At 35.4% G+C, this 27,431-nt stretch overlaps 4 protein-coding genes across 7 annotated transcripts; 1 reads left to right on the forward strand and 3 right to left on the reverse strand.

Moving 5' to 3' along the window:
• Nucleotides 1–174: 174 nt before the first annotated feature.
• Nucleotides 175–2,054, forward strand: LOC106108577 (translocon-associated protein subunit gamma). Its single transcript, XM_013289793.1, has 4 exons — nt 175–456; nt 647–866; nt 1,100–1,231; nt 1,817–2,054. The coding sequence occupies exons 1-4, from the start codon at nt 324–326 to the stop codon at nt 1,881–1,883; spliced, it is 552 nt and encodes a 183-aa protein (XP_013145247.1). The 5' UTR covers nt 175–323; the 3' UTR covers nt 1,884–2,054.
• Nucleotides 2,045–12,275, reverse strand: LOC106108574 (metabotropic glutamate receptor 6). 3 transcript variants are annotated; one of them, XM_013289790.1, is made up of 4 exons: nt 12,082–12,273; nt 3,024–4,422; nt 2,804–2,935; nt 2,051–2,659 (listed from the first exon to the last, which is right to left on the reverse strand). In XM_013289790.1, the coding sequence occupies exons 2-4, from the start codon at nt 4,348–4,350 to the stop codon at nt 2,541–2,543; spliced, it is 1,578 nt and encodes a 525-aa protein (XP_013145244.1). In that variant the 5' UTR covers nt 4,351–4,422; nt 12,082–12,273; the 3' UTR covers nt 2,051–2,540. The 3 variants fall into 3 exon arrangements, with proteins under 3 accessions (XP_013145245.1, XP_013145244.1, XP_013145246.1); XM_013289791.1 differs by lacking the exon at nt 2,804–2,935 and having other exon boundaries at nt 2,045–2,659; nt 12,082–12,274; XM_013289792.1 differs by lacking the exon at nt 2,804–2,935 and having other exon boundaries at nt 2,575–2,659; nt 3,019–4,422; nt 12,082–12,275.
• Nucleotides 12,276–15,238: 2,963 nt separating this feature from the next.
• On the reverse strand, nt 15,239–21,794 carry LOC106108630 (CUE domain-containing protein 1). The gene is made up of 3 exons (XM_013289883.1): nt 19,351–21,794; nt 17,209–17,504; nt 15,239–16,500 (listed from the first exon to the last, which is right to left on the reverse strand). Exons 1-3 carry the CDS (start codon nt 19,638–19,640, stop codon nt 16,343–16,345), a joined length of 744 nt encoding a protein of 247 aa, XP_013145337.1. The 5' UTR covers nt 19,641–21,794; the 3' UTR covers nt 15,239–16,342.
• An 844-nt stretch (nt 21,795–22,638) lies between these two features.
• On the reverse strand, nt 22,639–27,167 carry LOC106108653 (tetraspanning orphan receptor). 2 transcript variants are annotated; one of them, XM_013289907.1, is made up of 7 exons: nt 27,018–27,167; nt 25,154–25,272; nt 24,886–25,087; nt 24,446–24,584; nt 23,998–24,154; nt 23,222–23,455; nt 22,639–22,839 (listed from the first exon to the last, which is right to left on the reverse strand). In XM_013289907.1, the coding sequence occupies exons 2-7, from the start codon at nt 25,259–25,261 to the stop codon at nt 22,708–22,710; spliced, it is 972 nt and encodes a 323-aa protein (XP_013145361.1). In that variant the 5' UTR covers nt 25,262–25,272; nt 27,018–27,167; the 3' UTR covers nt 22,639–22,707. The 2 variants fall into 2 exon arrangements, with proteins under 2 accessions (XP_013145361.1, XP_013145362.1); XM_013289908.1 differs by having other exon boundaries at nt 25,154–25,291.
• Nucleotides 27,168–27,431: the final 264 nt, after the last annotated feature.

Genomic DNA, 27,431 nt, shown 5'->3' on the forward strand with positions numbered 1-27,431 from the left:
TTTCTTTTCTTACAAATAATTGACTTTTGTGTGTAAAAGAAGTACCAAACCCCTCATGAAAAACTTTAACGTTTATTTCACGTAGGTATTATAAATTATTGCAACTGGTATGGTTTTTGACACGTTTATCCAGCGAGTTAAACGTCAAGTGACATGTAACATAAACGTCATCGACTTTCAATTTTGGCTGCTGTTTCTCCTCTGTCTTGTCAGCTGTGGTTAGGTTACACGTTGCACATAGATATACCGATAATTATTTATTCTTGAGTTGTGTATAAATAGGGTGTTTATTTTATAGAGCAGAATAATATTAACTTTACAAAATGTCCGGAAAAGGTAATAAAGCTTTCACAAAAGAGGAGGAACTTCTGCTTCAAGATTTCAGCAGAAATGTGTCGACGAAATCTTCAGCATTATTCTATGGAAATGCATTTATTGTTTCTGCGATTCCAATTTGTAAGTACAACTACTTGTTTTGTTCAATTTGATCAAACACATCTGCATAACATAGTATTTCATACATAAAACTTTGTTTTCAAGAGTGTAAGAAACTTTATATAAAGTGAAAGTTTTGACTTAAACTAATAGTTGTGATAGTTTGTTGTATTCTACGTCTATTAATGTTCATATATTCTGTATATTTCAGGGCTATTTTGGAGAGTACATGCTCTGGAAGTCAGCCCTTCACTAGCGTGGTTTGGCGTCGTGACAACCGCCAGCACTTGGTTGTTGGCTTTAGCGTACCGTAACACTAAGTTCCAGCTGAAGCACCGCGTAGCAGTGCGCCGGGAAGATGCGGTTGCTAGGGAGATGACCAGGAAGTTAGCTGATGATAAGAAAATGAGCAGAAAAGAAAAAGATGAGAGGTAAGATATTTATAACATATGTCTCCTTATGTCAGAAGCCAATGATAATAGACTTCATTTGCTATAGAAAAGATATCTACTTTCAAATATTATAATTTATACTAATTAACTCCTATAAGTTATTTATATGGGTTCCAGTCATAGGCATGGCCTGGGTGTAAGGAAGCATATTTGTTTATCTAGGGGGATTAAAGCTGTATGTTACTGACAATTTCATTGATTTCTTGTGCCAGGATTCTTTGGAAGAAGAATGAAGTAGCGGACTATGAAGCAACAACTTTTTCCATCTTCTACAATAATGCATTGTTCCTGACGATTGTGATCCTGAGCAGCTTCTACATTCTGCGCTCATTCACACCAACTGTGTATCCTTTTATATAACAACTGATATATATTTTAAGAATTAATATTTTATGACATTTTAATTTCATTGTATGGAATGGAATTTACTATACAAGTCGAAATCAAATGATTTCTCCACATTTTAGCCAAATATAGAGATTTTCTACAGAGCCTTTTAACAATTTTACTTAAATATCAAAGCATGCTTCATGAATTGTTTAAAAAGATACATTGAAATGTACTTTGGCAGTCTGTAAATGAAAAAAGTCTTCTCCAAGGTTGACTGTCTTTAAAAGTCTTAGCAATGTTAATTTAAATAAGAATTAAGTTTAGATCTACAATAATTTGCTAATATTAATTAATACCTTAGCCTATACCTATAGCTGGCCTAAGCCTTATAAAAATCTGTCACAATTGAGATGTACAAAACTCTAAATATGTTTTCTCTAAGTAATATAAAAAATAAACAAAAAGCCCTGTAATGTTATGATAGTATCGTTTTCGTCTACTGTTGCATTTGACACTTCTATTTTAAATTTTTGATGTATGATTTTTAGATATTCTCTAAATTATCTTATAACTATATTTTCCTTAATATATTTGTACAGTAACTATATTGTGTCTTTAACAGCAGCATCTGGATTCCTAGCACTGTTGTCCACAGGAACAAAATGAAGAAGGAATGATGACTGAGTGATGTGCTTTAGATGCCTGATCCGCACAAATATCAAGGCACAACACAACAGAGTCTATACTCAACTAAGTTATTTAAGAAATGTGCTCTACATGGATGCATTCTGTTGATAGATTTAATTTTAACATAATAAATGAAAAGATTTTTAAACAGTCTATCGTTTTATTTACAATTATCTAGAAAAATATCCTTACATATATTCTTATATCTATTTTAGTAAATCAAAGGAGAGGATTTCCAAGTCACTAGTCAGGGTGGGTTGGATTTAAAGTATGAATTACAAAATGACCTTTTCAAAATTTCCTTGACTTGCTAATACTTAATACAACAGTATTTACTATACAAAGCAGGGTTCCTTGTAACATCTTGACTGTAAATATGGTTGCTTGGTACTTTGCCAAGATTTCTTTGATAATCCAAGCTGGCTGGCAACCTTATTCTATTTACACATACAGTCATAGACAATTGAGAATTTAAATGAAGCATGCTATTGTTTGTATGATCAATACCAATGGGATACATAACAGTTTACATTGAGATAATAGATTATGTTGGCATGTTAGGGTTGTATTGACTGGGTTAGCAGTCGTGCTGTCAAATCTCAGTGTTCACGTGCGGAACGTTGGTTTGTCAGTGGCTCAGTACATCATGCCGACGTGCAGGGGCTCAGAGCGCTGGAAGAAGACGTTAGGGTTGCTGCTGAAGGTGGGCTCGACGCTCGTGTACACGTTGCCCTCCTCCGGTCGCATCATCACGCCTGTATATAAAATAAAAACTGTTATAAAAATAAATTAAAATGACTAGATGATCACCAACAGCAGTCTGTTATTTTCAAATATTTACACCTATTTAAGTATTATATACTATAGTGAGAATGGACGGTGCTTGAAATTATAATTACCTGGTGGAAGTAGATAATTATAAGGTGGATAATTATATTGGTAGTGCATTAGTGGGTGCGGGGGGTAGTGCGGCGGAGAGCACAGGGGGCGTGCGTGTAGGTGCGAGCTCGCGAACATGGCGCCGTACGGATCTGCAATCATAACGCGGTGAGCTGCGATCAAATCGTGCGTGGAAGCGCTAGACCTTACGTTTTAGCGCGCCGTAGATACTTAACTAACCGGCTTGCTGAGCTGGGGGCTCCTTGCGGTCGAGCATTGCGGGCTGAGTCGGCGCTGGCGCCCCAGCCGACACCATGCCGTACTTGACGGGCTTGAAGTGGAAGAACGAAGGCGAGTAGCCCGAACCGCCGGCGCCCAGCGAGCTTAGTCCCTCTTCCCGGTCTGCGTCCCATCGGCCCTCTCGGCCGAGCGCAGCCAATCTTCGACCTTTAGGAGCGAACATCAATGCGAACACAACGACACAGGTGGCGAGCAAGCCGGCGGCCACGCACACGTCGCGGTGCGGCTCCGGTGCGCCTAACGCAGCCGCCACCCAGCACACCCATACTGCAGCCGTTGCGCCGCTCGCCCCGGCGATATGCGTCGCCTCCCGATAGTTATCGCGGATGCCGCGTGACCGCAGAGCGACGCCGCACACCACCGCGATCAAAAAGGCGGAGTAACACAACGACAGCAGGAGATCTGACAGTGCGGAGTCGCAGCGCGCACCGCCGGCGGCGACCCGCGGCGGGGAGCTGCCCAGCCACTGCGCGCCGATGGCGACTTGTATCATCACAGCGAAAAACAGAAGCAGTCCTTGATACGCTGCCGGGAGGTAAACGCCGCCGTTTAAACTTAACAAGAAAACGCATTTTACTAGTAGCGACGCAAAAACTATTACGTAAGCTACACCTGTGCCGAAGCGAACCGCACCGCATGTGAAGGCGTTCGGCGTAGCGGTGTAAAGCGCCGCGGTCGCGGCACTGAAGAACAGTCCGCACAGTAATGTTTGACCCAGCAACAAATGGCGCTGATTCGGTGCCTTTCGACTGGCACCCCACACTATAAAAACTTCAAATCCACCAAGAGTCAACATGCTAACACACGCGATAGCTAGTATCGGCACAGCCCAAGCCTCTGATCGCAATGGCCCTACCGAGGCAATTTTTGATATGGTCTGTATAGTACTATTTCTGGGCGCCGGTATTTTAGAAATAATAACGGGACGCAAAGACGTCGCAGGAGGCCTCGAGGAGGTGCGTTCGGGAATAACGAAGTACTCGGTGCTCATTTCAAGACGATGTGCCTCTGTGCGCACGGGCCGGCGCGGTGGAGGCGCCGGCTCGGGCGGCTTCTCTTCATCCTCCTCAGAGCGGTGATGGCCGTCGTAGTCTTGTACGTAATCTTCGTAGTCGTCATTGGCGTAGTGACGTGCCGATGGCGCGTGGCGAGGCGCGTAGGCCGCCGGGACGCGCGGCGCGAGGCGGTCGCCGAAGCGGGCGGCGCCGGCCTCCGCCAGGGCCGCCAGCGCCGCCGAGAGCAGCAGCGCGCGCACCGCGTTCGCCATCAAGCCGCGCCGGCCGCGACTGCCATGTCCTCAGCCCTCACCGCTGGCACATCCGCGCTGCATGCGCTCACCCTGCGGACCAAACGACCCGTCAGTCACGCGCCAAATGTCCGAGAGGTCGAATTGCAACGTCTCGACTCTGAGATAACCAAACAAAGAATCTCCCAGTCGAACCGGTTTGTCGGCTTGCAACTCTAGGGACCCTAACTTTGCCGATTTGGAATTCATTCTTGTTTTATTTAAGTCTACAATGTATCCAATGAGCAGTAAATTTTAAGATGGCTTATAGATATATGGTAGCCTCTAAAGGAACAATCAAATCTTTTTATGGGGTACAGCTGGTATAATGATAACTGCGACCCATAACGAGAATATTTGCCTCTTCATGATTCTGTTCTGTTGCTCCTATATTAAATGATTTGACATCTATTCCAGTTTTTTTGTAATAAACAAAATAGAAAAAAGTTACGAGTAGATTGTATCAACACAAATATGAGAATGAAAGATGATTGTTGTACATGGTTTTTGATACTAACTTTATTGGAAAATATTAGACTTGACGTTGTTAGGCGACATTAGAGGAATTTTAGCGTTTTGTTGGTATTATTTTAATTAACGACATTTATTTAAAAAGTAGATCTCTGCTGAACAGTACTTTTATACCGCTAGGGGTACTTTAATGCATAGATAAAACTGGCGAAACATGTTACACGCTATTATGACATACCGTAGAAGACTGCCAAGTATAGAAAACGATTCAAGCCGTACCTGCAACTTAATAAGGGTGCTTACAAACGAGGATAGCAGGAATCTAACCGTTATAAGTTTTTCTGTTCCGTTATTAAGATTTTTAATCGTCTTATTTAAACGTATTTATAATGCTCGTTTCGTTAATTTTTTCGTTCTGTTAATTCTTCTATAAGATTTAATGACTATTTTGTAAGTTAAGAAATTTTAATTGTAGCTGATTGACTGACGGACAAAAAATGATGCAATAGTACCCATAGACCCCGCTTAAGATTTCAATTCGTGGTTTTCAATTTTTTTAACAAAACTATTAGGTAATTGATTCTGTATTGTGACAACCCTATGATAACTGACGCGACACAGCAGCGACGTCTGACCGGATCGGGGCAATGAACGTATTAATTCGCATCCCCCGAAGGCATAGAACATAGAACATGGTATCAGTACGTATTGCGTGTTGGAAAAAAAACCCTCGCATTACTTAGTAGTTTTCTTCCATTAAAGGTTTAGATTTTATAGTGATCTAACTATGAACGTTATAAAATTCATATTTTAGAAAAGTTAAATATCTTCGATTAGATTGAGATTTCATAGTAATATCGTAAGTACAAAATTCCTTCATTTGTAAGACATATAAATTCATCGTGGAATGTGGATAAAACAAAATCCACGATAAATTTATATAATAATAAAAATGTATTTGTTTTTAAATTTAACTATTTATAATAACTTATTATAAGGAACCCTTTATTGTTAATTTGTTATTTAATTGTTAATTTTGTTAATTAATAAATACAATATAAAAGGCTATGTAAATAAAATAATGAAATGTATTAGAAAGACTTCCTCGTTGATATTTTCCAGACAGCTTTTAGTTTATTGCGGCTCGTTATCGGCCGAGGTTCAATTTATCCAAATTTGGCGCGCACGACGCCGGCTCTGACTTCGTAGAGATATTTAAGGTTATTTACTCGCGAATTTCTATCTATAAAAGGTAAAACAGATAAGAAAATAGATTGTATAAGAGTTTATGAAGTTGCGTCGTGACTTTGAACTTAAAGCGAACACTGTGAGATTTGGAGCTGAAATAACGGGAAGCAATTTCGTGAACCTCTCGGGGAGAACCGAATCGAGAGGCGGCGGCGAACAAACGAAACGCAACGGTATTATGTAGTGTTATCTTAATGTTAATCGCATCTTTATCTTTTGCCTCCAGAGGTTGCAGGTACGTAGATACCAGAAGGAGCGAATAAAAAATTACCCATTGATTGCCTCAATTTTTTTGAATGCTAATTCCAGATGTCCAATACGACGTCTCTACCCTCGTAATAATTTGTGTCTTCGGTAGTTTACAATTGTGGATCTTTTACACTCACAATTATTAACATCTTCACCTTTGATCAGTATAGACTGATTGGAGGGCTCTTTAAACAGAATTGGGACCCTACCTTTGATTCCATACTTCAGAAGCCTATGTACATCTGTTACACGTACAATGCGCTAGAATCTACTTTTCTAGTCCGTAGACGATGGACGCGCAATTCGCCGCATTAATCTATACAAGTTGAGATCCTTTGAGTTTAAACGATCTTTAATAATTTAAACATAACATGGTTTCGTTATAATTGAAGGAGTGGTGGTGTCCTGATATAGTTGACACCACAGTACCTTTGTTATCGTCTTAAAAAAATCACGTTTCGAAAGCTCCGTTCCTAAGTACAAAAAGATAACAAAACGATTGCATTTTATTTTGTAATGTTAGTCCATGAACAGCGCAGAGCAGTATAAGCTCTGAGCACGCGAAACTGTTTCCGTCCGTATAGATTTCATTCGTAGCACGCAACTATGAATATGTAATCAAGGTGTGATCGTTGCTCTAGTCATGAACGTAAGGTAACCAAGTAATTGCTACATTTAGGATTTTCTTTACATCGACAACTTAACACTTATGACATGGTTATTTAAATATTCTATTTTTTGTTGCTTAGTTTTAGGGAAATACTTTTTTATATCTGAATTCATACAATTGGTTGTTGCCGACAACATTGGTTTGCGTATTTGTTTTCAAATATCCCGTGTCCTTTTACATTGTTCTCGTGAATTGTGTTTAAAACGTAGGGAATAATTATAGTGATATCAAATTTTAATTTTTAAGTTCACAGATATTAAAAACTTAAATAATATTTATATATAATACCTACTTTAATCAATCCTTCAAATTTTTTATTATTCATCTTCTGTCCAATTTAATTATCCTTTATTAAGTACGGCATTTACTTTCATACAAATTTTATTTAATACTTAATATGCGTGATTTATCAAACTAATTAACCTTAACTAGACAAACATAGTCACAATCTAATACTTCTGCAATATGCAATTTGTAGAGTATTTACAGCGTTTCTAAACAAATTTCAAAAGGTTTGTATTTACTATTCGCGGGTGACATATACGAGTACAAGCGTAAGCACAAGATTTAATCGGGACTATTTTAAAATACTAGTAAACGTTGGTAGCCTTATAGCTTTGCGTTTAAATGTCAGTTAGTTACATAAATTTCGCTAGGTGTTCATATCTATTGTGAAACTCTTGTTCAATTCATGTGTGGGATACTGTCGTAATAAATAATTATAACCACAACTAGATTACTATCAATGCCAGCTGTTATTAGTTTGCCCGATTATGTTTCATGAGCACCTATTATGTAATCCATTGTCAGTCAAAACGTTCAATTCATCATTACTATGAAAGTGTTATTACAATTACGGTAAATTATAGTGTTACTGTGAATATATTTGGTTTTATTTTAATGATCTTATGATAATACCTTTATGGTTTATGAATAGGAGTAGGGCTGCCACATCTTCCACAATATATACTTTTTTATATAACCTAATCTAACTTTTTTCGTCAAGCTTAGATGTTATGAGTGTAACTTCGCACTGCTGAATTTTTTACATAAAAACATGCTGTTCTTTTGTTTTAAAATAAAGGGCAATGGTAACCTACGGCATGTATTATGTAATAACGGAAAACATGTAAAACAAAACCACAATATGTAGTAATTGCCAATTGTTCCGCCGAAGACTGACTCGCAATGTCATTGTCAAATATGTATTGAGTTGTTGAGTTACTTCGTTGAGGTTATACGGATGATCTTAAAGTTAACAACATTATGATAAAGTATGGTGGGTAAGGTAAAGTTTGCCGGCGTCTAAAGGTGCAGTTAGCGTATTAAGTGATACGTATGTACGTGGAAAGTCAAAGTATAGTATTAGAGGCGCGTTACACCGGAGACAATAAGACTTAGGGAAACAGAGCGTTGTTCGTGCGCGGCCGCGCGTTGTAAAAGTAACAGCGCGAATACTCCAGGTGAAACTCGGCTGAACTGATTGCGACGAGACCACATCTGCCATACATTCCTCCATTATAACTTATCACATTTAATATTCGATAGTTTTGCTAATCGGTAAAATCGATGTTACTGAGCAGATATCCGTGATGTTTGCAGCAAAAAAGCTTCTCAGATCGCATGGAATGAAAGTAAAATCATGAATTCAGTCATTTAAATGACATTTATGTCTTGCATTAATTAATCTTTACTAATATTATTATAAAGAAGAAAACTTTGTTTGTTTGATTGTAATGAATAGGCTCAAAAACTACTACTAAAGGTAATTTATCTGTGAGTAACATAGCTTATATTTTTTCCATTTAAATGTATTATTATTTAAATTTCACGCGGACGGAGTTGCGGGCAAAAGCTAGTTCTTAATACAAATACAAACATTTAACTTAAGCTAGATATGTTAATTTGTTTTTTTTTCACATTTTTACAGTTTGAATTTATTGCGAATGTAAAATAATATCGCTTTATATTTTATTCTATCTATTTTTATAGAGAGAGAGTAGCATTTGTTATTAATTAGTATAATATGATAATGATAACCTCTTTGTGCTGATTTGTTTAATGATATCATTAATTCGCGAGTTAAATTCCATGCTACATTGCATTTTAGCGAGATTTATATTGTGATAAAAGATATAAGGCGAAAGTTTTCTTTTTCAACTATAACTGCTATTATTGACTCCGATATTTAGCAATTAAAACTATTTATTGAGAGAAAACAACGTTAATTATTGCCTAAGAACTTTTATCGGTCTTATTGATAAATTGCAATTAATTATAAATCGAAGAAAAAGTAAATTGGAACGGAAAACGGCTACTTTAACAAATCGTCTAACAATAGGATACACAAAGTTTAATATCCTCAAAGCAATTTCACCGCTGCCCAGAAATCTGTAATAAGCTAAAGAGTTGAAAATGCTTTAATCGAACGATTGTTTCCTTTACATATTAATTCCCTTTCCCCCAAATTCAAATCGCTTTCGGTCTTTTGTTTATTGGAATCCAGTGGGAAGGTGTAGATTATTAGAATTCACTGAAGTAATGGTTACGTTTAACACTATAAGCAATTCTTTCACGTCTATAATTGTATGAATGTTATTATGCAAATTAAGGATAACTATAAAAACGTAATAGCTTAGAAACACACCTTAAAATTAACTTGCCTTTTGAATTATTAATGTTGTTTAACCATTATTTTAATAGTTTTCACTTTCTTCTTTCATTCTAAATTATTAAATTTACGTGTTCCGATCTTGTTATTCTGGTTTTTATTTCACTATTATGCATGAGGTGCTATTCTGACTTCTACAGCATGGCGGTCGAGTAAATATCTGCCATTTTATGGCCAAATTAATTGCCATTATTACCCGGAGTTGTTAGTTTTATTGCAAGAAACTTCAGTAAGTACGACATGATAAAACAACGGTTGATAAAATTTTACTAGTTTTATTACATTATTATTTTATTATACACAGATTTCGATAACTGTTCGGTTAATTTAACAATTAACACAGCATAGTTAGCTTATAAAAATTCAAAGTTTGTGTACAGAACATCATAATCAAACAAAGCGAGACGCGACGCGACCGCGAAACACCCCAAAGCTCGCGAAGTAACACTCGCTCTTATAATGAACCCCCGATGGGTCCGAAACTAGTCGCTTCTGCCATCGGAAAATAAACGTGCATAAGGGCCGTTTAATTAGTTTTAATCAAACAGGTATTTATTGGATCGCTTGTTGACTATTTCTCTATCACGTAGGGGACAACATACAACATTACAACATAAACAACTATTGATTAGAATACAAATATTGCACTTTTTTATTCTTCGAGAGATGTTTCGTAACGGTATGTCTTTTATAAATACAACCGTGCCGTCGATGTCAAGTTCCGAGAAAACTAAAAAACAAAAATGATTATGAACGTGCCTTTAGACTATAATTTGATACATAGCTGTTTGTAGCCGTCTTTGCTGAAGATTTTTAGTTATTTAATACTGTATGATACGAAATTAAAACGTTTTTTATTCTTGGAAAACCAATGGTAAATGGTTAACGACTTGATAACTTATTTAACCGACTCCGTCTAATAGTATTTGAGCAGGACTTTTAAATTTTTATCAGCTGCAATAGACAATAAAATTCTCAGAGAAGTGGTATATATAACACGACTATATGTTTCATCATAATCGATCTTATATTCTTGTTGATACAATTTTTTTTCCTCTATGTCTACAGTCTATACCAATATTTTTAGAAACGCTCTTACAGACCCTTAAACCAAATTCTTTTTTTAATTTTACTAATATTATAAATGCGAAAGTTTAGATGGATGGGTGGATGGATGGATGGATGGATGGATGGATGGATGGATGGATGGATGTTTGTTAGCGTTTGTAGCCTAAACGGCTGAACGGATCTCTATGAAATTTGGCACAGGTTTAGAGCATAGTCTGGAAGAACACATAGGCTACTTTTTATCCCGGGAATAGTTACGGTTCCCGTGGGATCCATTAATTTAGTTTTTTAATGTTTACTCGATCATTCTGCAATGGTTCAACATATCTTATTGAAATTTGGCACAGATATAAAACAAAGTCTGAAGTACACATGGGGTAAGCTTCATCCCCGAGAAATGTCCGGTTCCCGAGGGATACGTAACTTTTGTAATTTATATAGTTTGCATGTTTTCTAATACCACGTGGACGAAGTCGCGGGCAACAGCTCGTTTATTTATAATTTCCTCTAAATCGTCTACATTTTCGCCAATAATTACTTCTTAATTTATACAACATCCGTATTTATATTAACTTTTCTCATCTTATTCTGAAATTCTTTTCTTTAATAGAGATAATTAGAAATAGAGCCTAGACCCTAGGTAGCATTGTCATATGAACCTGAAAAACCTTATACGTACTAAATAGCTCGGTAAAGTGCATTGCATTTATTATGTAAATGAAAGTAAAGTTGTTTCACCGCTTGTTTGCGGTTAGCGGATATTATAAGCATCCATAATTTTCTCACTTCAGCTCATAAAAATGCAATTCTGTTTTTACTTGACAGTAAGTATATGTAAAATAAAAGTAATATCGTCTGCGTCTCATGTTCATAAATTTATTTTCACATTAATTCCTTGCGTCGCAATATTCTAACAAGATTTAAGATTATTTTTATGACTGCTCCTATTTATTGTTACGAAATTTACAATAGAGGATGAAATCAATGAGAAAAATTCAACTAGAAAAATACAACATAACGTATACCCAAACTTTTACTAAAATTTAAATAAAACCTTTAATACCAAAAACAAAATACAAGCGACCTTGTCCTTACGTTACCAATCGTAACTTACAACACAATTGAACAGTTTTTATGTGGGTAAATAAAAAAATAGATTGTCGATAAAAAAGTTGCGATCTCATGGTGCTTTAAGTTAGTCCAGTTTCACAAACAAGGTGAACAACGGGTTGGGTACCGATCGGGGTGGACTCACTTAGCTCGCAAGAGACAAGAGTCACGACAGGCGTAGGTCAAAGCCCTTGGCGGTTTTTTTTTTAGAAAAATCCATACTCACGAATCGATCGCCCGGGAACTTCTATCGTTCGAACTGAACAACACTATGCGTGGATCGCGAACATCACTAGATAATTTATCATAATCACTGGTCGCGCTAAATGGCGGGCCTCCATGCGTGCTCGTGGCGCGATGTCTGGGGACAAACTAAGTGAATATCTTGGTGCCCGTGGTGCGTGACGACTGCACGTGCCTGCGGCCGCAGCGCAGCGGCGCGAGCGCATCTAAACTCTTCGCGATAAGGCTGCCTTAAGACGCACGATGTTACTTCTATCTTTTTCCCAAGTCAAGATCTTCCTATCGTCAACTCTTTTTCATGTAAAATTGTTTGGATTTTTACCTGTAGCGTGATTGTAATATGTATTATAACCTGAATATTCATTAATAAACGAAGTTTCTTTATCAAACTCCCATAGGATTCACTTATGTTTAATTTTACAAAAGTATGTATTTACTCTACTAGTTATCAATATTCTTGTAATAACTATTTAAACCTTTAAATCTTAATTTAAAATTTAGATATACTTAGTCTGCGAAGGACCTTATCGTTGCAACGCTTTGCCTTCATCGATTTTGATAACAAGTTGCCAGATTGCGTCATTAATTTAAAGTTTGCTGTTACTTATTTAGGTAAGTAAATACTTAATGACGTCACTCCTACGATCGTTTTTATTAGTTTTACAGCTTCTCCGCAACGACCTGCATTAAAAATAATCCTGAAGTGAAAACGCGAATTTAAATTGTTGCATGGACGAAGTTGGAGATGAAAGTTATTACAAATTAAGACCGAATCTAGATTTAAATGTAAAATTAATCGCAATAGAGAAGAAATTATAATAAAACGATTGGCTAATATCGTCATAAAAACAGGTATTATTATAAACCGTGCTAATTTATAGTGGCTTCACCATCACATTTATATTAAGTACCCTTTTTTCCTCCAGGTTTCGTGCTATGAATGTTGCTAGACACTTCAGTTTTTTGCCATAGTATTGTTAATATAATCCGTAGCTCCACTAACCTGTTCCCGCTAAAAATATACTATACCACGCCTGTTTTTGCCTGTGCTGTCAATCATCAGGCAGTCTAATAACACTGGTTATTTTATTATAATGTCCAGACTCCAAACGAGCCAGTAGCTTAGTGGAGCGGGTCTGTCTTGCATTATAATTTAAATGTAGTCTTTTTATGTTTTGAAATTTAAAATGTTTTCTAAAAAAATGTTTTTTAGAATTTTTACACGAACGAAATAGGTAAATTAGATAGGTTCAACGACCACTTGACGTGGAGAAACAGTCTATCAACCATGAATCGATGATAAACTGTTTTTCCACATAAAGTTTGTTCGTTCTTGAAAGTACATAGTTATAACGAGTAATGTATCAGTCACAGTCAATTTATTTCTCTGCGGTAAGTATAAGGTATCGGATTATGCGATAATGAATGCGTGTTATTGTCGTGGTGTTTCCTATGTACATAATATGCGACTTTCCCATTCCGATACGATTCTTGAACGCCGTTTGTTATGCGCCGATCGAATGATCATCGCGCCCTGATTATTTCTATATGACGTAGGACGCCTTGAAATTTATTACTATGTATGTTATGACATTATTTACTTAAAAAGTTTTTATTTGCGGGTATTGTATAAAAGAGATTAGCAGGTTCATTTGATGTGATCTAATCTATTCCAAAACAAGTAACCCTTATGTTATTCAAATGCTTAATCATTTTTACACAGCTTGAATCAATTTGCTATCATAAATGTGTCAATATATTACTAAAATTATAATGAGGAAAGATTTGTATTTTTATTATATACTTCGTCCCCGTAGAATAAAAAAATAATAAAACATATAGCCTGTGATATTTACAGATACACCTTTCTAATAGTGAAAGAATTTTTGAAATCGGCCAAGTGAGTTATTTTAATACATGCAAAGAAACAAAAATAAAAATCTTTTCTCTTTATAATATAAGTATAGATATAGATTTTTAACCGACTCCACAAAGGCAATAGGAATTCGTGTGTATTAACGACATTAAATTATAATAAATAATACCTGACTTCCGTAGAAGACGATACGTATATCGTCTTACTTTATGATCTTGTTCCATTTTGTCGAACCGTTTAGAGTAATAGTGCTGTCAGGCTGTGACTTTGTTTTTGCGGCTTAGACGTAGTGTGAGAACATTGCTGCGCTTACTTTTTAGGAAACTGTTTACCTAATGAGATGTACCAGTTTCTGTACCGTGAATGCTGTACGTATTGAAAATCAATAAACGCGTATGGCAAGGTTTAATTTAATGATTTTCAAAAAATAAAGAAGTAACTGTATATTTAAATTGGATTTGACGGAGCAAGAGACTCATAGGAAGAGGGAATATCCTCTTTATGTCCCCTTCTTCGTCGATAAAAAGGTAAGCAACGAGTGCACAGGGTACAAGTGCATATGGGCAAAGGTCCCTTTGCATAATATAGCATTTCGGCTAATTCCGATAGACGCAAAGTAAGCGTTTGTATTTATCCTAATTTTGTGTTACGCTAAAAAAAATGTTTATAAATATTATTAGCTTTAAAGATGCAGTTTTAAAGATGTTTGTCGCATATTAAATTGAAATGGCGGATATCACGTTCACCCTTTCCCTTACGACAAAGGCCCAGGTGTAATACAACAAGCTGATTAAATTATATACCATTTTTTATTAATATTTGAACTTCTTTGTAATTATCGTGTTTTACATTTTAATGCATTGTAAATATCAAAAGAAATTTATCGAATTACGTTATTTTTCGTATAAATATAGATTAACAAGGTGATAGGAGTATTGTTCTACTTAGGGCAAGCACAATTCAAATATTTACAGAATGTAATTTAGATCTGAAAACGTAATGAAACAAACAATAAAAAGAAATAATTTAATAGTAACATTTTTATCAATTAATCTAAATTAAAGTATGAAAAGACTGCACGTAGACAATTTTTTATTTAACTATTTTGTTTTTGCATTGCACAAGATAAGGCAAACAAGAAACGCATTTCGCAAGTTTTATTTCTAACAAATAAATTGCGAATGCTTGTAATATAATTATAGATTTTTTTTGTAAATAAATTCAATTTATTTTAATAAGTAAGTAGTAAGAAGTAAATGAATTGTAATTTTAATTTGTTTCTTTAATTATTTTTTTTATTATAAAATGTTTTACGCAATGAAAACTATGTTAAAGGATATGTTTGTAGATTGTAACATTTCATTGAAGTTTGTATGACAATACTTCGAATTCAGTATTTTTGATACGTGCAGTAGAACATTCTTTTATTAATTAAATAACAAATGAATAATGGGTGTACGCAAAACATCTTTACAGGGATTTTAACGAAGATGTGAACAATATTATGGGTATTGGGGAAACAGTTTAAAAACTTAAAAAGCGCCACGCAGATAGCGATATTTTTATTTAAAATGAAAAAGAAAATGATATAAACCTAAATGTAAATTAAATTGACTAAACTATGAACGCTATAGCAATAGCGTAGCAACGTTACAATCACATTTTGGTCTGCTATTGAAAAACCATAATACATATTATAAATAAACGACAGCAAAAAATCATTTCCATTCGTTTTCTTTAATGACTCTATTCCATTTTTAATAACGTTACTAAAAATTACTTACAAAAGCGTTTTTCAATTATCATATAAAAAACTAAAGTTTATGATCTAATTTACAGTAATTCTATTTACATCATATTAAACTATTGCATAAGATAATGGCAAATGTATGGCCTGACATACAAAACGATCCCACAATCACAAACAATGACACGTCCTAACAATCCCAGTCTTATACCTTGTGAACTTTCCTAAAAGGCCAATTGTTCTAAAGTCTATCATATGATGAAATCTATATCGGCAACCTTAACGCGTTTCTTAGCAAAGCGTGACCTTTATGTAACAATAGTACTTACAATAGAATTACATAAAAATGTTTCCCATCTCTAGTTACATACAAAGTTATAATAAATCGATAAACCTATTCATTAAATTGTACAAGAAAGTTGACAGTAAGAACTGTTCAAGAGGTTCCTCTTAGCATTTCACTGTTACGTTGCGTTCCATCATTTATTTGATCTATATTTTCTATGGCGCGAAATTAGCACGAAGCACTTTCTTTAACCTAAATAAGACAACGTAATTCTGGAGTTGTAAATTAACTATCAAACTTCGCTTTTTTTCACACCTAATCAGTCTAATTGTAGATTAAATATTGTTTGTGGGACGTTCATCTTCATCGCTGTGTTCTTCTTCTAGGAGTAAGGAGTCTGGAGGGCCGCGCGGTACGGTGCGGGAACTGCCGCTTCGTCGTGGACCACCCCGTGTGAACATTCTTGACAGCTGGGCGAATTTCTTGCGAGATACTGAAACGCAAGTACATAATTACTGATGATGTGGGCTCGTAAAACTCGTAAAAGTCTTCATAATTCTGAAAGTTGTCAGTATTCATGGATTAAGTACTACAATTAAAACCAATACATCAATATGATGATAATACGACTATACGAACATTTAAGTTGTTACCGCAATATTCAAAGTGCACTTAAATATGATAGAAAAATTTGTTACTGGTTAAATTCAACCTGATCCGTACTAATGTTTCAATAAACGTGATGGATAGCATTCTTGGCGTAGGCGTGTTTACAGCAATGCGTATGTTTACACGCGGGTGGAGCTGCCGCCATGTGGAACGAGCGTACTTCACTTGTTTGTTCATACCTTTAGAAAGGTATGCTTAAGAAATTACGTGCTTTGTAGCATCTAGGATGGTAGTCAATAAACCAGAAGTACTTTCAACTTTCCGGCTATAGTATCTTCTCCGGGTATATCCATAGATATAATCTAAGAATTTATATATTAAATTGCGTAATATGCATTAAAGATTGCGACTCCGAGTGAGTAACTATTTTTGGGTATATAACATTAATTTTCAATGTTATGACGTTATGAAAACGTCGTATGATGCCTTTGATGTTTCCTAATCTTAAAAAAAATATAATTTTTACTGGCGGTAACTGTAGTCAAAGGTTGTATGGTTACATTTTTCATTACTAATATGACTTTAAACTTACATTTCCCCATAGTTTTTAGTCTCTCCTTGAACGCTGCGTCGTCGTCGTGGCATTTGGTTTTATGTCCTTGTTCGCTGTCCAATGCCGCTATAAACTCCTGATTCCACCGCAGTTCAGCCATGAATTCTTCATTCTGTAGGAATGCTGCAATTTTATCGTCATCCATATCCAAACTTAAGTCCACTCTAGCATCTTTTACTTGAGGAATTCTAAGGAACGATGGCGGTAGTGCACCAATTAATTTCGGCACCCATTGTCTCCGTATTGCCAGTGGTATACTCTCATCATTCTCGTCTCTGTAAATAACAACTACATCAAAACGTAAAAATACTTTTCGAAGTGTATTATTTAATAGTTCGCAACTATCTATAATTATTAAATAAATCTAAAGATATTTCTATAAATGCCACATAAGAACCAGTTCTCTTAAAGTGCATAATTTATTTTACATTAAATTAAGTTAACTTCTTTCTTGAAACTTGGAACCATTCCAAGTAGGTTAGAAGAGACTTTAAATCACTTTGAGCGCCTACATTCCGACGGCGGTGATTCCATTACTAAAGTACCGTGTATCTTAATTTCAAAGCCATGCGACACTTAATTATTCTGATGTAGTAATGTGAAGTGACCTCTTTACCTAATTAATTACGCTATATAGTTCAGCGGATGGGCCCGTACTACATGCAGTGCATTCGATTCCCATAAAATAAAATGTAAATTAATCACAATGACCTAACTTCTCTTCTAATTATCTGGTTAAATGACTTTAGCCTAAGTGAGAATAATAATTAAGTTTATAATTCTGTTTGTGTCTATCATAGTAAATACGAATTATTGTGGCTTACTATAAGTATATCTTTTATAGGAAGACAACAAATAAATGTTTAACGTTATGATAAATATAGGAATACAATGAGGAATAAATTAAAAGTTATGTTTACGTCTTAGTAAATGTACCTCGTACATTTTATACGCTTTGAAAGTTTTGATAATAAATTATTATTTATTGTTAACTCATGTCTGAAAGTCCGTGCAGTATTATATACAGAATGCGGAAAGCAACAGTAAAATAGTCGTCTATTTTCAGACTCATTTCCCCTGAACGTTTACTGCACACTGTACCATTGCTTCTTATAACTTATTTACGGTAAACGTAATTTACTATATGCACAATATAATCAAGAAACATTTGCCGTATTTTATTTTATTGGCGTTGTTGTTTTAACTTAAGTTTGGGCATGTACTAAGGAAAAAATTATCTTCAGTATGTAATCAATTTTGTCGATTGAAGTTAAAGGTATGTTTATCGTGTGCTTGTAACTGTTTCGACTAATCCAAGGTAAGATAAATCGGGTAACTAGTATTCGTATAGACGCTAGACGACATTATTTGAGTTTCGTAATCGATATTGTATTTACATTATTGTAATAACTTTTTACTCATGTTTCACAATTGACAATGACACACATTCACGCTTTTTGTTATAATGCATTTGGTAGTTCACACAAAAGATTTTTTTAGAAGAACGTGACAAAGGTACAAGCTGTTCACCTTTATTACCCAACACTTGTAACGGCATTCTTTTGAGATACGGAAACAAACAAAAAATGACATGAAACCTAAGATCAATAGGGTAATCACATCGATTAGGAGACACGTAATTGCTTTGTTTCCATGTTTCGATCTGAGCTAACATGTCACACCAAATCTAATTATAGCGTGGAAAACACGTTTTCAGAATATTAGAGCCCTTAAAACCTATAGTTTTGATTGTAAGGTAAGTAATAAAATATGTTAGTAAACAAATTATGCAATGTTTAGTCTCAACGGATGTCTGGCTTTATAATTTATACGTATTCTTGGTAAGCCGGCATTCTGCAGGCAGTAGCTGTGACGTCAGCGGCTCGCCAAACTGCTGCTGAGTCAACACGATCAATGGTTTTGTTTGCTAGTTTGCGATCCCACTTAGTTAAAGTTAACTTAGCATTGCAGTATTCACTATTTTTTTTACTTTATTTATGTTCTAAGATTAATTAACTTGAGCAAGTAAAAACTTTTAATTTTTCCTCACCACAATACAAAACTGACTATAAGACTTGACATTCACTGTATATTATTTTAAAAAAAGCGAATACGACTTACATAGAAGTTGCATGATTGCTGTTGCATCCATTCACAAGGACGTTTCCCTTGGCTGCGGGCGTGAGGAGAGTTTTGCGGCGCGGGGAACCGCCTTCGACGCGCTCCATCTCGAGCCGCAACCGCTCGTTCTGGTTGTCGGTGCTCATAGCCAGCAGTTGGTCGATGGTGGCATCCACGGCGCCCTGGTTGGATCGCAGCACCGCTTCTATCACGTCGTCGTCCATGTCCGGAAACATGGTCTTGAAATCGGTCATCGCCTGCGTGAACTCGAGCTGCATTGTGGATGCCATGTTAGTAGTGCACTCCGCGCGGTGCCGGAGGAGCGTCACGAGCGCTGTGCTGGTGCCCAACCGACCGGCGTGTGACGCAGTGGTGTCGCAACGTGTCCGGCCGCCGCGGTGCCGTCGCCCATCCTCGCGGCGTGTTTGCCGCCGTGTCCGGTCTGAGTACGCCGCGCCGGTGCTGATTAGCTCCTTAGTAGCGTTGACGTCCCGTCCGGCGCCCGGCGACACCGTGATGTGCAATTTTCACTTTCGTCGGTGCGATTGCATAGCGCGTGCGCGAATCGCGGGGGCGGAGTCGTCGATATAAATAGAGGGCGCGCGCATCGCTCCGGCCGCGGGTCCCGATTCGACCGATACCGCATCACCATCGAGTCTGGTGCATTGTTTGTAAATGAACTGCGCCGGCTTGACCTTTACAAAGACGCAGTACCAACGATTCGATATAATTCGCTGCTAATTTGTATCGTCGATTTCTGTATGCCACTAGTTACATTGTTTCCTTCTATGAATGTGAGGGACTTCTGGCTGGTGTTGAGTTTGTAATATTTTATGCAAATACTACAAAAAACTAGGACCTAGGAACAATGTGCTAAAGTGCATATTTCCCTTGAATTATCAACAAACTATTTGCACTTATCATTTATATGTAATAAGCCCTTGTTTACATTTAGTTCGTTTTCGAAATGGCTTTGATGATTTGACGTTAATTATTCGACATTTATTATCCACTGTGCAGTGGAAAGCAAAGTAACGTTATGACTTTAATTACACCATCCTACAATTTGATAAGACTTGCTTTTGTTGGAAGTAATAGTAAACAATAGCATTAAAGTATTAATGCAGGATTTGTTTGACGATCTGAAAGTGGAGCATGGAAGATAATTTCAGAACTTGTAAACATGAAGTTGGACTTACCCAGAGACGTACTATTTAATTTCATTAAAATTAGACTTGTCTTTGAGTCTTTCAGCGGAATTTGTTTTAGGTAGGAGACATTTTATGATGACAATAAAAATGAAACCCGCAGCAGTTTTTTTTTGCATTTTATTCATTGATTAAATTACAGCTTACATTAACATCAATAATTTAATATAGTTGTTAATAGACATACAGTTTAGCTAGAAGTGCTTCGTACTATCTAACGTACTATGTCGCAAGTCTACACGATAATTTAAGTTTTTTTTATAGTTAAATGAAATTTTAACCATCCTAATGATCCATAAGTACATAATAAGAGCAAAAAAATATTTTTTTTTGTACAATTTAGGCCACGGGTAAATAAATCTAATATAATTGTACTATATGAGAAAAATTTGATAATAGAAATAGCAAAAATATATCTCGACAACAAAATAAGACGTGGCTTACAACTTTATTGAGTTAAAAAAAAATCCACCCGTCAACGTTAAGTCTCCAGGCGAGTCGATGTTAACTTGCCATTTTATGGCTTGGTAATGTTAAAATTGATTTACATAAATTTATTAAAAAAAACATCTCTCCAAACTCTAACCCCAACCATGTTACATTAGAGAAAAAAACATAAAAAAATCATATTAACAAAGGAAAATCGAAATAGTGACAAAGTTTCTAAAGGTCACACTCAGAGATAATAAAGTCACTAAGGAAGTTCCTTATAGATTTAGCAAGAGAATCTCCACTAAGCATATCTTTAATAACCTCTACGCGATATTAGTACAACTCGAAGCAAGGATTAATGGGTTTATACTTAAATCCTTATCCATTATAAAGATCCATTAGCTATGAAATATTATAATACTCTATCATCCTGACAAATAAACGGGGTATAAAGTTAAACGCAGGAATAAACTGAATATAAGCAAAATTTGTATTAATATTTGCTTATACTCAGTTTATTCCTAAGTTTAACTTTATACCGCGTTTATTTGTAAGGCTGTATATATTCCGGTTGTATTAGAACAGACTCTACCAAGGATTACTTTATTTAAATATTAATTTTAATAAAAGTTTTCGATAATTTCACGATTTTTTTTAGAAAATAGGGTTATGGGCAATTTATTTAACCCAAAGTAAAATGTAAACTGTATTTAATTGCTAAACTATTAGATTATATTTATGTCATGAATAAAATAAATGAACACAAACAATAAAACAAAAAAATAAAAAACAAAAAAAAATATTAATAACTGCTTTGAATAACAATAATACAATAAACATTTGTTTGAAAATACTTTTAAGATCAATAATAATGGTTTAAGTTAAATAATAGTCGAAAAAAATATTTTTATTTCCTTCTGAAAAAAATCATTGTAAAAATATTTTTTTTTAATAATACTTCCAATAAACATTTTAATAGAAATAGCTTATTAAACATTAGTTAGCTTTTGATTTTATATTTCAGTTCTAGTAAACTATATGTTAAAATTAATGATTGTATGAAAAAAAAATTAGGACGGAGCTTTAAATAAATAAGAATTTCGCAATTACAACATTTGTATGGAATGTTATTTAAAAAAGCTTTTCTAAGTAATTAATTATATTAATTAAAAATACATCGAGAAAAAAAATCATAAATAATGGCACAATGAAGATGATATTTTGAGCGAAACAAGAAATACAAGCAAATACGAAATTTATACCTAAATCCTAATACACAATTGAAAAATCCAATAACTGCCACAACACGGTACATCAAAAGCAGTATACCTTTGACATTCATTTCAACTAAAAAAATGTAAAAACCAACAAAAAAAGATTTTTTTACTTAGAAGCTATAGCCCATTATGTAATAAAAAAGGAACAAATGTATATACATATTGGCTGTAAAATATAATTAAAACAATAACTGAAATTTATATTCAATAAAAACAAACGAACCTAAAATATATGAAATACAAAATAATTTATAGTATTAAAAGCATTTCTTAAGAAGATCCGTGATAGTTTTAGATTAACAAGTGAATTCCATCAAACGCTTGAGAGCAATCTTCACAATAAATAAGAGAACATGATATTATATTTTTTGTTTTTTTTTTTTTTCTACTCGAACAATAATATAATGGCATTTGCCGTATGGTAATATTAATGAAGAGATTCAGACGCGCACGTGCGCTCCTTGCTGCGGCAGCATCACGACTGTGTCGGTGGACTGCTGCGGGGGGGCGGCGGCGGCGGGGGCGGGGGCAGCAGCGGCTGGGGCGGGGGCGGGGGCGGCGGATACTTCAGCCTGTCAATAAAAAACGATATTGATTATCAACAAAATGACTGCTTTCTTTTTTACTAGCTATTACCCGCATCTTCGTCCGCGCGTAATTAACAAAGAACTTTCAATTAGCCTATCAAACTAAGTTCTACATCTTTTTCAAATTTCATTACGACCCATTAGGCCGTTTTGGGGATAAGTATTAACAAATATCTACTCACCTTAACTGTCTCCTTTTTAATATTACTATAAGGTTTAAGTATGAACTTAATAACTAGACTCTCATGTAAATCATTGTGCTTTCAGTAAGCTCGTCTCTAGACATTTTTTTAAGTGTTATTTCCTTCGCAGTGTAGCATGCATGTACTTTTGTTGGGTACAGCTTTAAAAAACCACTTGTACTTACGGTAACCACATTAGGATCGATAACAGCCATGAGGGTGGCAGCGCGGTAGGAGGGCGGGGGGGTCTGTTTGACGGCTTCCTCGTAGTCGGGCAGCAGGCTGGAGTAGGGCGCGGGCGCGTAGGGCACGGGGCCGGGGCTCGCGGCCTCGCTGGAGATCACGAAGGGGCTCAGCGCGGGGATCGACAGCATCGACAGGTACTTGAAGCAGCGCCACACCACGCGCAGGCAGTACAGCTATGTACAAAATAAATCATTTATAACAATTATTAATAAACATTACAATGATAAAGATTTTCTAATATACCCAAGAAATGTTTCTCTCGTTTTTAATTTTAATTAAAAAGTCGAAGGTTGCGCCACCTATTGGGTGGTATTGTAAATCTAAACCATCCCAGGACTCAGTGAAAACAAAAGGGTTTCTTTACGATCGATTCAACCGTTTAAAGGTACTTGAGTAACGAATGTAGGTAGAAAATAAATACTTTTGGCCACGATTACATACTGCGGAAAAAAAAAAACTTTAGTTTCTACAGACTATATGCCACATCTATAGCAAATTTTAATTTAGACGTATAATACATTCAAATTTTACTAATTAGTAAATGTGACTTTAGATGGATGCATTTTAGAATTTGTAACCTAAACGGCTGAACAGATCTCGATGAAATTTGGCATAGATGTAGAGGATCTGGAAGAACACATACTTACAGGATACTTTAGTTTTTTAATTCCACGCGGACGGTCGCGGGGCAAAGCTAGTTTATACTGTTTGTTACCTTGATGAGAATAGCGAGCAGTATGGCGCCGAGCACGATGAGGGTGAGCGTGGGCGTGGAGAGCTGCAGCAGCTGCGCGCGCCACGGCACGCGCTTCGTCTCCGCGATCAGGTGGTGGATGGAGCGCAAGTGGCACAGGTACCCGGTAGCCGTCATACTGGCACAAACAACACCAATGTAGCCAGCGGTGACAACTTAACAAGTACTAACAAAACAGTTACTAAAATACAAGTACAAGTACTAACAAAAGAGTTCATTTAGATGAAATATATCAGAAAGAATAATGTTGCCAACTAAAAATAATATTTGTGGTAAATATGTGAGGTACAATATACAGCTACCTTCAGTTTCCATAATGTTACCGAAGTTGGCAAATTTTTTATAACAATAATTGTGCAATGTTCTAGTACTTCTTATAGATTACAATCTTTCTGTAACAAATACTTACACAGTGATAGCAAAGTCGAATATTTGCAGGCAGAAGAACGGCAGCAGGTGCACTGGCTTACCGCGGGAAGCGCCGTAGATCAGGAAGAGTGTGATCACCAGAGTACAAAGGGTAACCAGTGCACCAAGATCCACATCATCTAGGGCAAATCAAATATATATTAACACATTTATTTTTTTAAATATTCAAGTGAATTCTACTGAATTTGTTAATATTCATAAATGCCTATTTTTACTAATCGTCTTTTGCTAATCAATATAAAACAAACCAGCTGTAATCATACAGGTGTTCAAATATCACAATAACATTTGTGGTTATAGGTTATAATTGTAAAATGTTCATCTAGAGTCAAACTCCATCATGTACATAGATGTGACACATCCATGACATGATAAGTAGTAATAAAACAGTTTTATAAGATAAAGTCTAATGTAAATCACTGTAAATCAAGCTATAGTCTCGGGGCTGGTTGCCGTGCTGCGGGAAGGGGCTGGGCGGCGACTCCACGTTGGAGAGCGGAGTGGGCATGGCCGCGCCCAGCTCGCCCCAGTCCGCTGGCGCAGAGTCACGCTCCAGCTCCTCCAGCAGGCGAGGGTCGCGCACGATCGCCGCCAGGAATCCCAAAGCTACCAAATGTAGCATCTGGAATTAAATAGTAATGAATATCTTTTCAACACATCTTTCTATTACTTATGTTGTGAAACTTACCAGATGCCATGTACCAAGCAAGATGGTGCCGGTGCGCACATGCAGACAGAAGCAACAACGCCATTCGTTGTTGCGGTCACTTCCCAACTTGGGACGGAGCCGTAACATTTTTGCAACTTCTATAATCAAGCAATAAAACTGTTAAAAAAACATCACAGTATGATTTCACAAAAAATATTGTAGAAGCAATACATTCACTTGCTTAATAATCTGTACATGAACAATTATAAATAATATTCTTCTTAAATTAAAAATTGTAGCTTTAATTTGTAATTGTTAATTTCAAAAATTTAATCTGTATGTTAGTATCACTACTTAGCTGTGATAAGTTATTACCAATATACAGAGAAAAAATCTATTTTAAATAGCTGAAGTACTAACAAACAACTCCACAAGAACACTACCAAATGAGATAAAAATAAATTCATATTCCCTTGTTATGATTTCCTTGTAGCACATACTGGAATGTGTATTATATACCTCCATTTTAATAATTTAAGTATATAAGCAATTTGTTTATCAATATGATTCACAAGAATGTAAATATAAATATGACATAAAACAATAGGTCATGTTTATTTCAATAAACCTGTCAAGAGTAATAACCTTGTTAAATAGTTTTATGAATAATTTGATTGGCCACAGTCTGAATCTTATAAAAAAATGTCATGTGCATTAGTCATAATAGGACCAAATACAAATTGTTCATAAGGAGATAACATTACCCCTGTTATCCTCACCCCCTTTCTCTTTTCCCATAAGAAAAGGATAGAAATGGGAAATATGCACTTTCTGTAAATCCACTCATTAGATTTAAGGTAGGAAATAGAAACACAACTTTACAACTTGTTGCATATTCCTACAGATAGAGGTCACTGCTAATTTACTACCTAATCTTACTAATATTGTAAATGCGAAAGTTAGATGGATGGATGGATGTTTGTTAGAGTTTGTAGCCTAAATGGTTGAACAGATCTCAATGAAATTTGGCATAGACGTAGTGGATAGTCTGGAAGGATATTTTAGTGATCATTCTATGGAAATAAATGTATATCTCAGTGATGTGATACTGGTAGTTCAGAATGATGAACTGAGTATTTAACTTAATATAACATAAGCGGCGATAGCCCATTGGTTAGAGGTTCAGACCACCAATTTTGTGGTGAGTTCAAATCCATTTGACTATTTCAGTTTACCATATGCAAGTATAAATCTCGAGCTTATATAGAATGAAGAAAAAACAATTGTAATATGCCATTTTAAAATGATATATCAGAATATATGTAACGGGAAATATGCAGGTGTGTAATAAAAATTGGAAGCAATAAATAGCAGAAAGAACTAGTCCTCTCCAAAACATTAATTATTATTTGAAATTTTGTCATAGAGCCTTCAGATAAAATTCTACGATATGATAGTTCTTTCATGAAATCAAAGATTAAATTAAAAGGCTATGAAAACATAGCACGTTAACGCAAAAATGACTAATGTGTCAATTTTTACAATTTATTGATATTCATAACACAATTTACTACAATTTACTTTAATACTAAACGAAGGTGCTGATAATGTTATTAAGTAATATAATTATAAATCTAAATTAGGTGCTTAATAAAATGTAAAATAAGATGTCATTTGACCTTATACGCCTATTCGACCTTTTGTCTAATTCGCAATAAGCATAATAAGTCAGCAGGATAATGCCTGCTTAAAAGAGTTAAGCTGGGAAAATTAGTTTGGATATATAATTTTTAATTGCGTATTCATTTTTGTCTAATCGCCATATCTACCAAATACTCTAACATATTGAGTAATCAATACATTTGTGGCGAACACAGTAGTACAAACAAAATAATGATCGTACCTGATTCGAGAAGATGAAAGCGATCTGCAGTATTTACAAAGTATATAGATAAATGCGTTAGACTAAATAATACAAATATATGTATTCAAATAAGATAAGCAAATACAAATAAAAATCTCACAAAATCATTACACTGACATTTGCAATTCACGATTTCAATTTCAAGCAAGATCAATAGTGTCACACAGATTATGAAATGCGAAGAAAACAGATTATGAATATTTTGTTTACAGTTATAGCAAATGTTTATCTATGGTTAGGGTTTGGAATGAAATACTGTCACCTACCTACTCTTTGGCGTTGAATATGTGAAGAAAATATCTATGTGTGTAATAAAATCTGTATATTTTATTTGATTTGTCCTGGTTGCTCCTGTTTAGTATTTCTTTGTCATACTGCGCATATAAATATTTC

This window comes from Papilio polytes, unplaced genomic scaffold (genome assembly GCF_000836215.1).
Source record: "Papilio polytes unplaced genomic scaffold, Ppol_1.0 DF821511.1, whole genome shotgun sequence".
NCBI classification, from domain to species: domain Eukaryota; kingdom Metazoa; phylum Arthropoda; class Insecta; order Lepidoptera; family Papilionidae; genus Papilio; species Papilio polytes.

Excerpts from the sequence above, each read along its gene's own strand:
- LOC106108630 (XM_013289883.1), bottom strand. The coding sequence starts at position 19,640 with ATGGCATCCACAATGCAGCTCGAGTTCACGCAGGCGATGACCGATTTC. Across the intron at positions 17,505-19,350 it reads AGCAATCATGCAACTTCTAT|AGACGAGAATGATGAGAGTA; the intron begins GTAAGTCGTATT and ends TGTTATTTACAG. Across the intron at positions 16,501-17,208 it reads ACTAAAAACTATGGGGAAAT|TATCTCGCAAGAAATTCGCC; the intron begins GTAAGTTTAAAG and ends CTTGCGTTTCAG.
- LOC106108574 (XM_013289790.1), bottom strand. The coding sequence starts at position 4,350 with ATGGCGAACGCGGTGCGCGCGCTGCTGCTCTCGGCGGCGCTGGCGGCC. Across the intron at positions 2,936-3,023 it reads GCCCCCAGCTCAGCAAGCCG|ATCCGTACGGCGCCATGTTC; the intron begins GTTAGTTAAGTA and ends TTATGATTGCAG. Across the intron at positions 2,660-2,803 it reads TAATTATCTACTTCCACCAG|GCGTGATGATGCGACCGGAG; the intron begins GTAATTATAATT and ends TTTTATATACAG.
- LOC106108653 (XM_013289907.1), bottom strand. The coding sequence starts at position 25,261 with ATGTTACGGCTCCGTCCCAAGTTGGGAAGTGACCGCAACAACGAATGG. Across the intron at positions 25,088-25,153 it reads TGCTTGGTACATGGCATCTG|ATGCTACATTTGGTAGCTTT; the intron begins GTAAGTTTCACA and ends ATTTAATTCCAG. Across the intron at positions 24,585-24,885 it reads AGACTATAGCTTGATTTACA|ATGATGTGGATCTTGGTGCA; the intron begins GTGATTTACATT and ends GATTTGCCCTAG.
- LOC106108577 (XM_013289793.1), top strand. The coding sequence starts at position 324 with ATGTCCGGAAAAGGTAATAAAGCTTTCACAAAAGAGGAGGAACTTCTG. Across the intron at positions 457-646 it reads TGTTTCTGCGATTCCAATTT|GGCTATTTTGGAGAGTACAT; the intron begins GTAAGTACAACT and ends TGTATATTTCAG. Across the intron at positions 867-1,099 it reads AGAAAAGAAAAAGATGAGAG|GATTCTTTGGAAGAAGAATG; the intron begins GTAAGATATTTA and ends TTCTTGTGCCAG.